General features: G+C 35.3%; 1 protein-coding gene across 3 annotated transcripts in view; it reads right to left on the reverse strand.

The window, feature by feature from the left end:
* The window catches only part of SNX29 (sorting nexin 29), a 78,563-nt gene that overhangs the window by 51,263 nt on the left and 15,000 nt on the right, over positions 1-12,300 (reverse strand). For all 3 annotated transcript variants that reach the window (XM_031606888.2, XM_090151290.1, XM_090151291.1), the window contains exons 6-12: positions 11,529-11,599; positions 10,450-10,698; positions 8,736-9,105; positions 7,793-7,911; positions 5,502-5,583; positions 5,002-5,084; positions 822-885 (exon numbers count right to left, since the gene is read on the reverse strand). In XM_031606888.2, coding sequence (XP_031462748.2) covers positions 822-885; positions 5,002-5,084; positions 5,502-5,583; positions 7,793-7,911; positions 8,736-9,105; positions 10,450-10,698; positions 11,529-11,599 — 1,038 coding nt within the window. The remainder of the gene's footprint in view (positions 1-821; positions 886-5,001; positions 5,085-5,501; positions 5,584-7,792; positions 7,912-8,735; positions 9,106-10,449; positions 10,699-11,528; positions 11,600-12,300) is intronic.

Below are 12,300 nucleotides of genomic sequence, written 5' to 3' on the forward strand. Positions count from 1 at the left end.
TGTGAAAGCCTCGATGAGCTAAGAAGGGTCAACATCATGTGAAACCCAAAGCATCTTGGTCCTTCAGACAAAACACATTACGTTGAACGGAGCAGTAGTTTGCAATTATGGGAGTGAGGAGGCGAAGAGGCAGCAAAACGTATCAGTAGTCTCAACCTTAAAAGCAACATTTAATTAAAACATCTATTAAAAAACATAAATTACTGCAAAAATCCTACTACAGAGTAACAAAGGACATCTCCAATATATTTTTATTTTCATTTATTTAACCATATATTTCAATAAATTAAGTACATTAGGTTTGTGAGTATGTTGAATGAACAACATACTATTTTTATATTTTTAACGATTTTACATCGTTATTTTGGCCAGAGTGAACATACAGACATTCATGTATGAAAGCCACTTCCAGTGTAACACTGTCAATGGTCCTATATTATTTCCACATTGGAAGGGGAAAAAAAAACAAACAGCTTTGAATATTTGCATAAATATAAACTTTAACTCATTCAGAAAGTCTTATGACATCTTAAGACTCTTTTGCCTATAAGTATTGATTTCAAAAACCTACAACTGGCAAAACCTCTCAAAGATACCTATATGTGATCTGAATTCAAAGGAAAAAAACTGTGAACAGTTGAATATTGATTCCACAGTTGAATGCTGAAGTACTAAGCTTACCTTTCGAATAAAAATAATATTTACATCATAAAGATGATAGATTACACACAGCTTATAAAGGACATCCTACATTAAAGAAACTGAATGACAACAGAATTTTGAAATTATATAGCACTTCTTGCCTGGAAAAAGAAAATTACCTATTCTGTTCTTCCAGTTCATCCTTTCTATTCATCATGGCCAGAATAGCTTGACGAAGTTCATCTGAAGATGAAAAAGGGGAAAAGGGGAAGGGGAATGGTAATCAATTTGTGTGCATTTTTGCACATTTAAGATCTAACAGTCATGTATGTGGAGATGCTATTTCAGCAGCACACTTAGGATGATGTCAAAATCACTTGCTATTCAACAAAACATCTAACAATTCTCTTGATCTCATCACTATTTGAGCAACCATTTGAAAACTATTATTTAACATAGTATCAGAAGTACCGATCAAATCAAATCTCTATTTGGTTTTAATATAAACACAAGTTTATCTGCAGTAGAGGCTGTTACAATCACAGCCAAATGAGGTATCTTAAGATATAATGCAGCACCTTTTCACTGTATTAATGAAATACATTATTACTTGCTAACCTTCTTGAAATTGCTCAATTTCTTTGCTACAAAACCTGACACAGTCACCTAAGTATTACAATGAGACCAGAGTACAGGTGACATCATTGCTTTCTCATGGCATTTCTTCTCAAGCTCAGTCTGTTTTAAAGATGATAGAATCACAAATTCTATTTCCTATTAGAGAAACCTTACTTCCTATAAATAACTTCAAAAATAATTTACCTCCTAATATCAAGACAAAAAAGTTAAGACAATTTATTTGAACTTGTAAGAAATATCATCTCCAGCTGCACTACCATTTCAAGGGAGATCTTCTGTTTCAGTGTGGGGATAACTTAAGAATCATCTTCCTGTACACAAGTCAGTATTTCACTTGCATTCTTTTGAGTTATGTTTAACATTGATACCAGAATAAAGAAAAGTGTCATTTCAAAGCCATGCACTTGGAATCCTGCTGCTATCATAAAAGTACAATCTAATTGTACAGCTGTACTACTACTAGTTCCTATAAATCTACAGAAAGAAATATTACGGCTTAATCATCTAACCTAAATGAGATTTTGACTTTCAGATTTTGTACAAATCCACAAAATAGAGCAGCCCTTTAAAGATTTGAATGGCTTCTAAAGAACACCTGAATACATACACAGTTTCTCATAACATCTGTTTTGTTGCATTGTTTTTTTATCCTGCATATCAGAAGGAGTGAGAAAAAAGGCTAGGTATATTCAAGCAAATCTGAAAGGAAACAGGAAAAGAAGAAGAAAAAAAACAACTTATTTCAAGCTTTGTCTTCAGAATTTGTCGTTGGAGACCTCATAGCTTTGTTCACTGCACAACTGCAGTCAATTTTTCTTTATTGTTGTGTTAGAATTAGTTTCTATGCAACCAAGCTATACGCTTCACCATTTAATAAGACTTCCACTAATTGCAATACAGAAAAAACTTCAGTGTCTGGGTTTGTCATAGCACTGAATTGTTCCTGTATGGTAAATCCACATCCAGTAACAACAAACTTGAAAAAAGTATTTTGTTCAACATATTTGGAAACAGCTCTCAGAAAAGCATTAACTTGTAAGAACAGGCAGTTGAATTTTTATTATAACGATAATTAAATTATTTACAAATAGTTCCACTGGCCTCACAGATTGACATGTTTCTCCTGTTTGTTCCCTAAAAATCTTGTCTAGAATAAAAACAATGATTTCATCTATGCTTCTTCTGTTACTGTGGTTCATTTCATTTAGAAATTGCTAAATATCAAGAATTGAACATCTCAGAATTTATCTTGTATTTGATGGTTGTCTCAATTACACACATGTACTATCTACGCAACTGAAAAGAGACCAACTGTGGCCCCTGCTGGTGTCTATGAAGCAATGAATCAATGAAGTGCAATAAAAGCAGAAAGTTTCCCATTAAAACTCTACTACTGGAAAAAAAAAAAAAAAAAAAAAAAAAAAAGCTAAAACAAATTAGAAAAGAAGAATTAGACTGTAATAATAGCAAACACAAGTATACATTGATCAAAACATCACAGTAACTATCAACAGTAATTCCATCTATATATACATCTTCAACTATGTGACTTCAAAGTCCCAAACTAGATTCCCACTTCAAAAAGCACATTGCAAGAAAAGATTTTTTGGCTTCTTAAAGCTCACTAAAGCAGATCTATACTAAAACATGAAACAAAACCCAATAAAAATGCATAGCCCACCTCCTTTACAATGTCAACATTAAATTAGAATATGGCATTAAAATAACATAGTGTTCACCCATTTTGATTACTCATAAATCAATTTCACACGTGAACGTTGCCTGGATCACTTCTGTATTCCTAAAAGTTATCATTTAAAATTTGGGCATAATTAAAAAAAAACACAGACATAACCCAGAGCTTCAGGAACAAAGCCACATCCACCAGTTCACTTACACAACTTTCTGTACAGAGAGAAAAAATAAAACTATTCTTGCGCATGTATTTAAACAGTGGGACAGTTTAAGAACTAATTATTCATTCTGCAAGTTTATGTGAAGGTTTAAAGATGGGGTAAATAGACAGCCAGTACTTCTGCAAGTCTCTTTCTTACAGCAAAGGCTACTTTATCCCATTGAGCACAATTCTTAACACTACTGAAAATAAGACCTCAATCACAAATAAAATTTCCATTTAAGAAAGCACATATTTATGTTCGGGACAGATTTTCCATATTCAAACCATATACTGAGTATAAAAGGAGTTCTGGATCTGTTTTTTTTGCCCCATTAGGCCTTACAAAAAGCACACCAAATCACAGAATCACAGAATCACAGAATTGCCAGGGTTGGAAGGGACCTCAAGGATCATGAATCTCCAACCCCCCTGCCACATGCAGGGCCACCACCATTCCACCTAATGCTAGACCAGACTGCCCAGGGCCCCATCCAATCTGGCTTTGAACACCTCCAGGGACGGGGCATCCACAACCTCCCTGGGCAGCCTGTTCCAGTACCTCACCACTCTCTCCGTAAAGAATTTCCCCCTGACATCCAACCTATATCTCCCTTCCCTCAGCTTAAAACCATTTCCCCTTGTCCTGCTGTCACTCACCCTTTCAAAGAGATGATTCCCCTCCTCTTTGTAGGCTCCCTTTATGTACTGAAAGGCTGCAATGAGGTCACCCCGCAGCCTTCTTTTCTCCAGGCTGAACAAGCCCAGCTCCCTCAGCCTGTCCTCATAGGGGAGGTGCTCCAGTCCCCTGATCATCTTTGTGGCCCTCCTCTGGACCCTCTCCAACAGCTCCCTGTCCTTCTTGTACTGGGGGCTCCAGACCTGGACGCAGTATTCCAGAAGGGGCCTCACAAGAGCAGAGTAGAGGGGAACAATCACCTCTCTGTCCCTGCTGGCCACCCCTCTTCTGATGGAGCCCAGGATCCCATTTGCCTTCCGAGCCGCAAGGGCACACTGCTGGCTCATGTTAAGTTTTTCGTCTACCAAGACCCCCAGGTCCTTCTCCACAGGGCTGCTCTCAAGGACCTCTCCTTCCAGTCTGTAGGGATGCCTGGGATTCCTCCGGCCCAAGTGCAAAACTCTGCACTTTGCTGTGTTGAACCTCATCAGGTTCACCCGGGCCCACCTTTCTAGCCTCTCGAGGTCCCTCTGAATGGCATCCCGTCCTTCAACTGTGTCAACCACACCACTCAGCTTGGTGTCGTCAGCAAACTTGCTGAGGGTGCACTCAATTCCGTCATCAATGTCATTGATAAAGATGTTAAAGAGCACCGGTCCCAAGACAGATCCCTGGGGAACGCCGCTCGTTACCAGCCTCCACCTGGACATAGAGCCATTGATGATCACCCTCTGTCTGCGGCCTTTCAACCAGTTTCTTATCCATTGAGTGGTCCACCCATCAAATCCACATCCCTCCAGTTTGGAGAGAAGGATGTGGTGGACAAATAAGATCATATCACAAACAACCATTTGCACTTTTGCAATTTGCAGAAATTTAACGATACTGATCAAATCACTACCATTCTTTTAACAATCCACAACTAGTATAAGGGTATTTATAGCAGTTCTGTGGAAAGAGAGGCTAATGTATGCATCAGCAATGAACCTCATATTGCCAAATTAACTATTTTAAGCAGTCATTGTCGCCAGCATATAAGAAATGAATCCTCTATAAACAGATGTTACTGAAATGAAAATAGAAATAAAGAATTACAGGACTTGAAAAATTAATTCCTTTAATTTAGATCCATCAAGGAAGTACTTACTAATTGTCATGGATTCGGGCACAGTGGCTGAAGGCAATATATTGCTTAAAGTATTCACTTGAGCTGGAGGACTGACTTCCACTCTAGTTACAAAAGTACAATGTCATCAATAAATGTAAATAAAAACCTGAATTCAAAACTAAGAAAAAAGACTAGAATTCTCATCAATTACTCAAAACATAATCATGCACATAAAACAACACATATTCAACTACCTTATGTTGAATTCTCGTTTAAGATATGTTTTGTCTGATTTAAGAGCACAGGCAAAAAAGGCTCAAATCAACAAGTCACAAAGAGCACGGTTAACATACCCGAACAACATAAAACCTTTTGTCTTTCCAAATATTTCCAAGATTAGCCTAATAAACAGTTTGTTTTCCAGTGCTGAATGGCTATCTTTTAGACAGCCATAGTAAGCTGGCAGCTATCTATATGCTGCAGGTGTAGTGGGTTTTTTGTGTTGTTAGGATAGAAAAAACAACATGTTTGACACATACCTGTAGGAAAGATCAGATCTTCTTGGAAACAGTTCTACTGCACCAACAACATTTTCATGCCCACCTCCATTCTCCAATTTATCTAAAGCAGAATGCATACATAAGCTTTCTTAAATTAACAGTATTTTAAAAATAAAAACAAAACCAAAAAGAAAATAGTTGCATTTTTATCCAGATATAACTTACCTTTACTAAAGAATTTTAACTGCTTAAAAACCTTCTCCAAATGTGCCTTCTGCATATTCACCCTTAACACAGGTAGGATTGTAATACAATCATCAGTTTAGAAAAGTTTTCCTATAGCAAAACTACTTATTATAGTATAGATGTCAATATTTAACATCGATAACGATGCAGTAAAGTTATGAAGAAATTCTTTATTGAAGTTATTTTTACAAGTCCCAGGAGATTAATTAACATCTGACATCTGATACTCATTACAAATCCGTTTTGTGACTTGCAGGAATGGAATGTGTAGTTGGTCCCCAGTATCTGAAACCTTGTAAAGGTGCCATTCCTTTATACATTCCTAACAGAGTATCATGGCTTTTCTTCAACTTTTTTTTTTTTTTTTTTTTGATATTTAGTACACACACCTATGAACCAAATATCAGAAGTCAGGTATTTCTCAGAAAAGCGTGGATAATACACATCTGTTCACAGATCTACAACGTTCAGTATCAAAACATATACATCATTGGGCCTACCACGATGGTAGGTCACTTGCAAGGAAACAAACACCACCATCCTCCTCCTCCTAGGCATGTATTAAGAAAAACGAATAAATAAACAAACATATGTATGTTTCTGCACCTCAGTGTGTAAAGTTTATGAAGATACCACAAAATAATCCTGAAATCACAAGCTAAAAGTATTAGTGTAGAATATAAAAATCAGGAAGTCTGAAAAAAAATAAAATAAAATGATGGGAAACAAAGTGATGTCAGGATGACTATGGAGAAGAAAAGTGGGGTTTTTTTGGTTTTTGTTGTTGTTGTTGTTTTTAAAGTTCCTAACTATATATTCCATTTTCCATCAAGGAAACTGATTTTTGACTCTGGCTCTCTCATCTGGAAATACGATATGCCCTGACACATCCCTGAGGCATAACAGCAGACTCTGAAAACTCATTTGAACAAATAACACTATGTTATATATTTGAAATATTTATATATATATATATTTTTTTTTTTGCAGGAAAACTAGAAAAAGATGAAACTTTTTTTTTCTGAGCCTCTGGCATCTCTTAAGAGGTACAAATACTAGAATACAGCAGAGGGCACTAGAGCATTACTTCATGAATCATGTTATTTTTATCTCATAATATTCACAAGAAAATCACACTTTCACAGCTGTTCAGTTAACGGTCTCTTTAAACTCTCAGAACAAATGATGCATATCCAAAAAGCATGACATATTTTACCATCAAAATAGATTATCTGAATGCCACTGGGAAGTTACTATTGGTCTCTGAAAGGAGAATGCATACTCAAAGTTTTATAGAAGGCAACATTGTATAAACAGCTAGCAAATATTAACTCCATATATTTCTGAGTAAGTTTTTTGGTTTCTGACACTAGAACAGATACTGAAAACACAGTGAGTGCTGTTATCCATACCTCTACCCTTCTCATTGCTTTCTTCAAGATCTGGTCTTCAAGATATGGTCCACACCATTCTTTAAGTGCAGTACCCAAAAGTGCAGAGGCCACCAGAGCATAAACTTACAAATGACTCTTTCATTTAAGCATCTCAGCATGAAATGTGCTTTCAGTGTAGAAGCACAACACTACTAACTCATTATGGACTTCTAACCCGCTGTAACTTTTTCCAAATAAGTATTTTCTAGCCAATCACTCCTCATCCTGTTTATACAGAGATAGCTTCTATTGAATTACATTCAATATTTAGTAGTTTCTCTGATCTTCAAGGTCAAATTAAATTACCAAACAAACTTTTAGCTTCTTCCAGCTTACTGGCATCTACCATTTGGATAAGGACACTTCCTATTCAACCATTCAAATAATTAGCAAAACACCACGCATACAAGACTATAGCTTAATGACAATAGATCTCTGGTCTATTTTCACACTGATAAATCCTCTTCAACTAACCAGCTTAGATATAAGCTATGTATAAGACTACTGAAATGAAGAACTTTGACTACGGTCTAGAAAAAAAAATTTGAACGTCTTGTCCAGTTTGTACAATGCCATGCTTCTTAACCACTGCTTCATATTAGAAATTTCATTACAAAGCTTGTTGGCATTACATACAATTAAAATATTTACCAGTTCGGGAGTAAGAGTCAACAGCACTGACAGGAAACAGAACAGCTGAGTCATAATTCAAAACTTGCAGAGGAGTCCAACTGCATATCTGAGAATTGCATGTAACTATTTCATGAGGCCTATACAGAAAAACAAAAACAAATATTACACAAAGATTTCCACAATGCTCATATTTCTTTCAGAGATGTGACTGCATGAAAAACCTGTATTTCAATCTCCATGCCAATTTCTTAGTTCAGATGTACATAAATTCACAGAAGACACACATGAATTCCTTATAGCAACCTTCCAGAACTTAAAGTGGGCTTACAGAAAAGATGAGGGATTCTTCATCAGGGAGCAGTGACAGAACAAAGGGTAATGGTTTTTAAACTAAAAGAGGGTAGTTTTAGATTAGACATTAGGAAGAAAGTCTTTTCCATGATGATGAGACACTGCAACAGGTGGTTCAGTGGAAGGTGCTCCTGCCCATAGCAGGGAGGCAAAGCTCAATGATTTTAATGTCCCTTCCAACCCAAACTATTCCATAACTCCATGATTTGAAGATCAGACTATTCCAAACTATCAGTTTTATGATTTTGTCTTGGTTAACATTACTCTGATACTAGCAGGCTCTGCTTAAAATATATGGGTTTTCTGTGAAGCCAAACTAAAGCTGGTATCACAGTAAGAATAAGTAAATGTCAAGTAAGTCAGAATTGCAGCTTTGCAAAAGTTTTGGAAACTGAGAATCTCATGGAGAACAAATCCAAAATCTCAAGATTCTGATTTTAGGTGAAACATAAATGAAAAATATTCCCAAGCTAGTCCAAATAGTTTAAACAAAGAACAAAAAAGAAGTCTACCAGGATTTTTGTTAGTTATACAGATTTGCCAGTGACCACGTATGTAGAAGAAAAAAAGAGAAAAAATTACCACTGGTTTCTTCAATAGCATTACTTACTTTTCAGAAGATTCAGTTTCCGCTTCTGTGCCTTTATTTCCTAATGTTTTTCCACATAGTTCATCTTCATCTGCATCTTCATCATCAATACTTTTCACATCTAGTTTCTGGTATTCATACTCTCCATTCATGAAAACAGAATTACTTTTCCACGAGTGGTTACTCTCATTCTCATTTGAATTTTTTTCGTGACTGGTTTCAGATGAGGGTAATATAAAAACTGAAGATTTATCTAAACTCTCCTCTGAACTTTGTCCCATAATAGGGGTCTTTGTGACATCTCCCACATTCAGTTCATTATTTTCTTCATCAAATGAGATTATATTTGTCACCCTCTTCTTCTTTTTTCGATCTTTCTTATATTTCAATTCTATTAGCAAGATAAAGGTTTACATATTTTAAAAAAGAAAAACAAGAAAAAAGGATGTATTGCATTAACAGAACTCATGTACTGAATGAGTTTATAAAAGAAGAAAGAATCTATTTAATGAAGCATTTCATTTTCTTTCCATGCATACCAGTCTTTAAACCTATCAACTTAGCTTTATGTACTTCACATAACTCAAATTTTAAAAATTATTTTTGAGGTGCACATATAATAGTATTCAATTGGAAGTGGAAAAAATAGTTCAACAAACAACAAAATGAAATTCAAGAGAAAAAGCCTTTCAGGCACCTACTCCTATAATAAGTGTGTATTTCAGAGTACGTCTAACAACAGGAAAAAAAACATGAAATATTCCTGGAAAATAATGATGATAAAGATGATAAAATATTCCTTCATTGCTTTTGAAACTGACAATCATAGAGTCCTTAGAGTTTTAAGAGACTTTTAGAGGTCATCTTAGTCCAACTCCCCTGGAAGGAACAGGGACATGCACAGCTAGACCAGGCTTGTTTTGAAAGTCTCCAGGGATGGAACATCAACTACAACACTGGGCAACCTGTTTCAGTGCCACACTGTAAAAGACTTTTTCCTTATACCTAAACCTAAATCTACCCTCTTTAAGGTTCAAGCCATTTCCTGTTCCATCACCACAGACCCTGTGCAAAAGCATCTACAGACACTGCTGAAGACTCTAATGTATAATAAATATCACATTTTAATTGATTAATTTTAAATTACAAGGCATTAAAATATAGGGCCCTTGTCAGTGATGGTGCCCTGCAAAGCGGTTACAACACTAACACATTTAAAGTTCAGGAAGAGCTATGAGTAATTTTTCATTCGTGGTAATTACCTGTTTCATATAGGAGATTAGACTATAAATTTAGGTGCTGTTTGAAGACTACAAGCTAAATTTTTTTAATCTGGTATATAACAACAGTTTAGATGGCTAATGAAATGCCAAAAGTAATGATACTGAAAATGAAAAATCATTACATCAGACACTGCAAGGCATAATCTTATGAGTAAGAAGTTGAAATTCAGGTCACAATTACAGCACCAACAAGATAGTCTAGCTTCCCTCTTGCATTGATAAAAGGAAGCTAAAATTAATATTAACTTCCTATTATCCATACCTGTAGTTTCAAAAACAAAAAAGAGCCAATCACACCTAAAATTTCACATTCAACTGTTTTGTAAGCACAGCACATGCATTTTTTAGATTTTTTTTTCCACAGAAGTATATTAAACTGAGTTGAAAAAAAGTTAATTAAACACACATTAATATAAGTTTTTGAATGACATCAATATAGCAAAAATGCTTACCAGCATTTACATTCTTTGAGAGAACAGGAAGCGGGTCAGTGTCTTGATCAGGTTTTATGAGAATGGAGACAGCAGAGGATGCAGTTATCTCTCTAAAAAGACTGCTAACACCCTGAGTGGATTCTTTCAATAATGAGGTTACATTTTGCGTTGATTCCTTTAACAGATCAGACACTGTGGGTGCGCATTTGCTTTGTCCATTTAAATCCCTATTATCAATGTTGATTGCAAACAGAATGGAGTTCAAACCTTCAGATAAAAGGGAAAAAATTAAGACCAAAACCCCACTTCACATAGAAGTTACAGAAATAGAACCTAGGTATATAACAACACTAACAGGTAAAACATTTTTTCCCCAAATTTTCCTACCATTCTCTGTGCATGAATTCTCTCTCTTCCACGTATCATTCACTCTTTCTAAATACTACTCAAGCGTTTAAGTTCTGAAATTCTCTTTACTTATACAGTTCACAGTACTTTTTGAGTATGTAATATGCAGCTGAACTGGTTTATTTACAGACTTTTAAATCTTCACTGCAGCTTTAAAATTTGTTGGATTCTTTACTTCATGAATAAAAACCTGTGAATTCTATCTTGCATAGGGAAGCATGTGATAATGTATCTCAGAAAAATGATGTACAATGTAACAACACGCAGCTTCTGAGACCCAACCCCAGAAAATTAAACTGTATGTTGCCAGGTCTTACTCTTTCTTCCAGCACATTTATCTGCATTCTGGGTCTGACTAAAAAAATTCTACCTCTTATTCTTTTTGGGTCAAAAGCAACCCATTTTTTCTTCAAATCAAGATAGTTTTAGGGGAAGAAAAAAATTATCCTTAGTAGCAAAGGGTCATAAAATCCATCTGAAACACTCTGGAACCTATAGAAAAGCTAGACCCAGTACTTTGACAATTCATAACATAAACTGGCATAATACCTTTACTGTTTACCCTGAATGTGTATCTGATGAATATTCTCCACAGAAGCTAACAGAGAAAATCCTTACAACTGAAACAGAAATGATGTCTCAAAATGAAACAGTTCTCCCAAAATAGTAGTGTATAAGAGAGGTGTTACCAGCTGCCATTGTAGGGATCATACTAGAACGTTCTTCATCCATCATAAAAGACCAGTCTTCATAGAAGACACTATTACGTGAAAAGAAAAGAATATTGAGTTGAACACTTACAATACATTCCACTTTCAGAACTCTGAAAAATAAGCATGACTACACCAACAAATCAAACATACATCACAGTAACTCCCTGAACTTCTGAAATATTTAGACTGTCTAAACAGTCATAGTAAATTAACACATATTTCTTTAGGTGAAAAATATAAAATACTATTTCAGTGAATCTCATCTGTGGTTGTAGCTCCATATCTTTTTATTGGGTAAAAAACACTTAGGAGAAGGAGGTTCGTGCTGCAAATGTAGTCACAATTGTTTGTCAACGTCTATTGCTGTTATTCCACATAGATAAGTTTTAAAATAATTACAGTTGACTTTATGGTCACCAGACATTTACAAAGCATGAAAATGCATGAACACAACCTAAATATCTTATTAACTTTGACAAGCTGTTTCAATACCCGAAACCACATCAATTACCCTAAATTGCTAGGGTCAACTAGGAATTCGGATGGAAGGAGAAGAAACTTCACAGTGAACAAAATGTTAGTTGCTCTAAATCCAGTCCTTTTTAGAGCAGGATGCTTGTATTTCAGCTATCAGGTTTCATATTTAAAAAACATAAAAACAGACAGCAAGAAAGACCTCAATCTACATTAAACAGAATAGAACATAGAATAGAACAGAATCTACATAAAACATAATAGATTCACTTAA

This window comes from Phasianus colchicus, chromosome 16 (genome assembly GCF_987193195.1).
Source record: "Phasianus colchicus chromosome 16, bPhaCol1.hap1.1, whole genome shotgun sequence".
Taxonomy (NCBI): Eukaryota; Metazoa; Chordata; class Aves; order Galliformes; family Phasianidae; genus Phasianus; species Phasianus colchicus.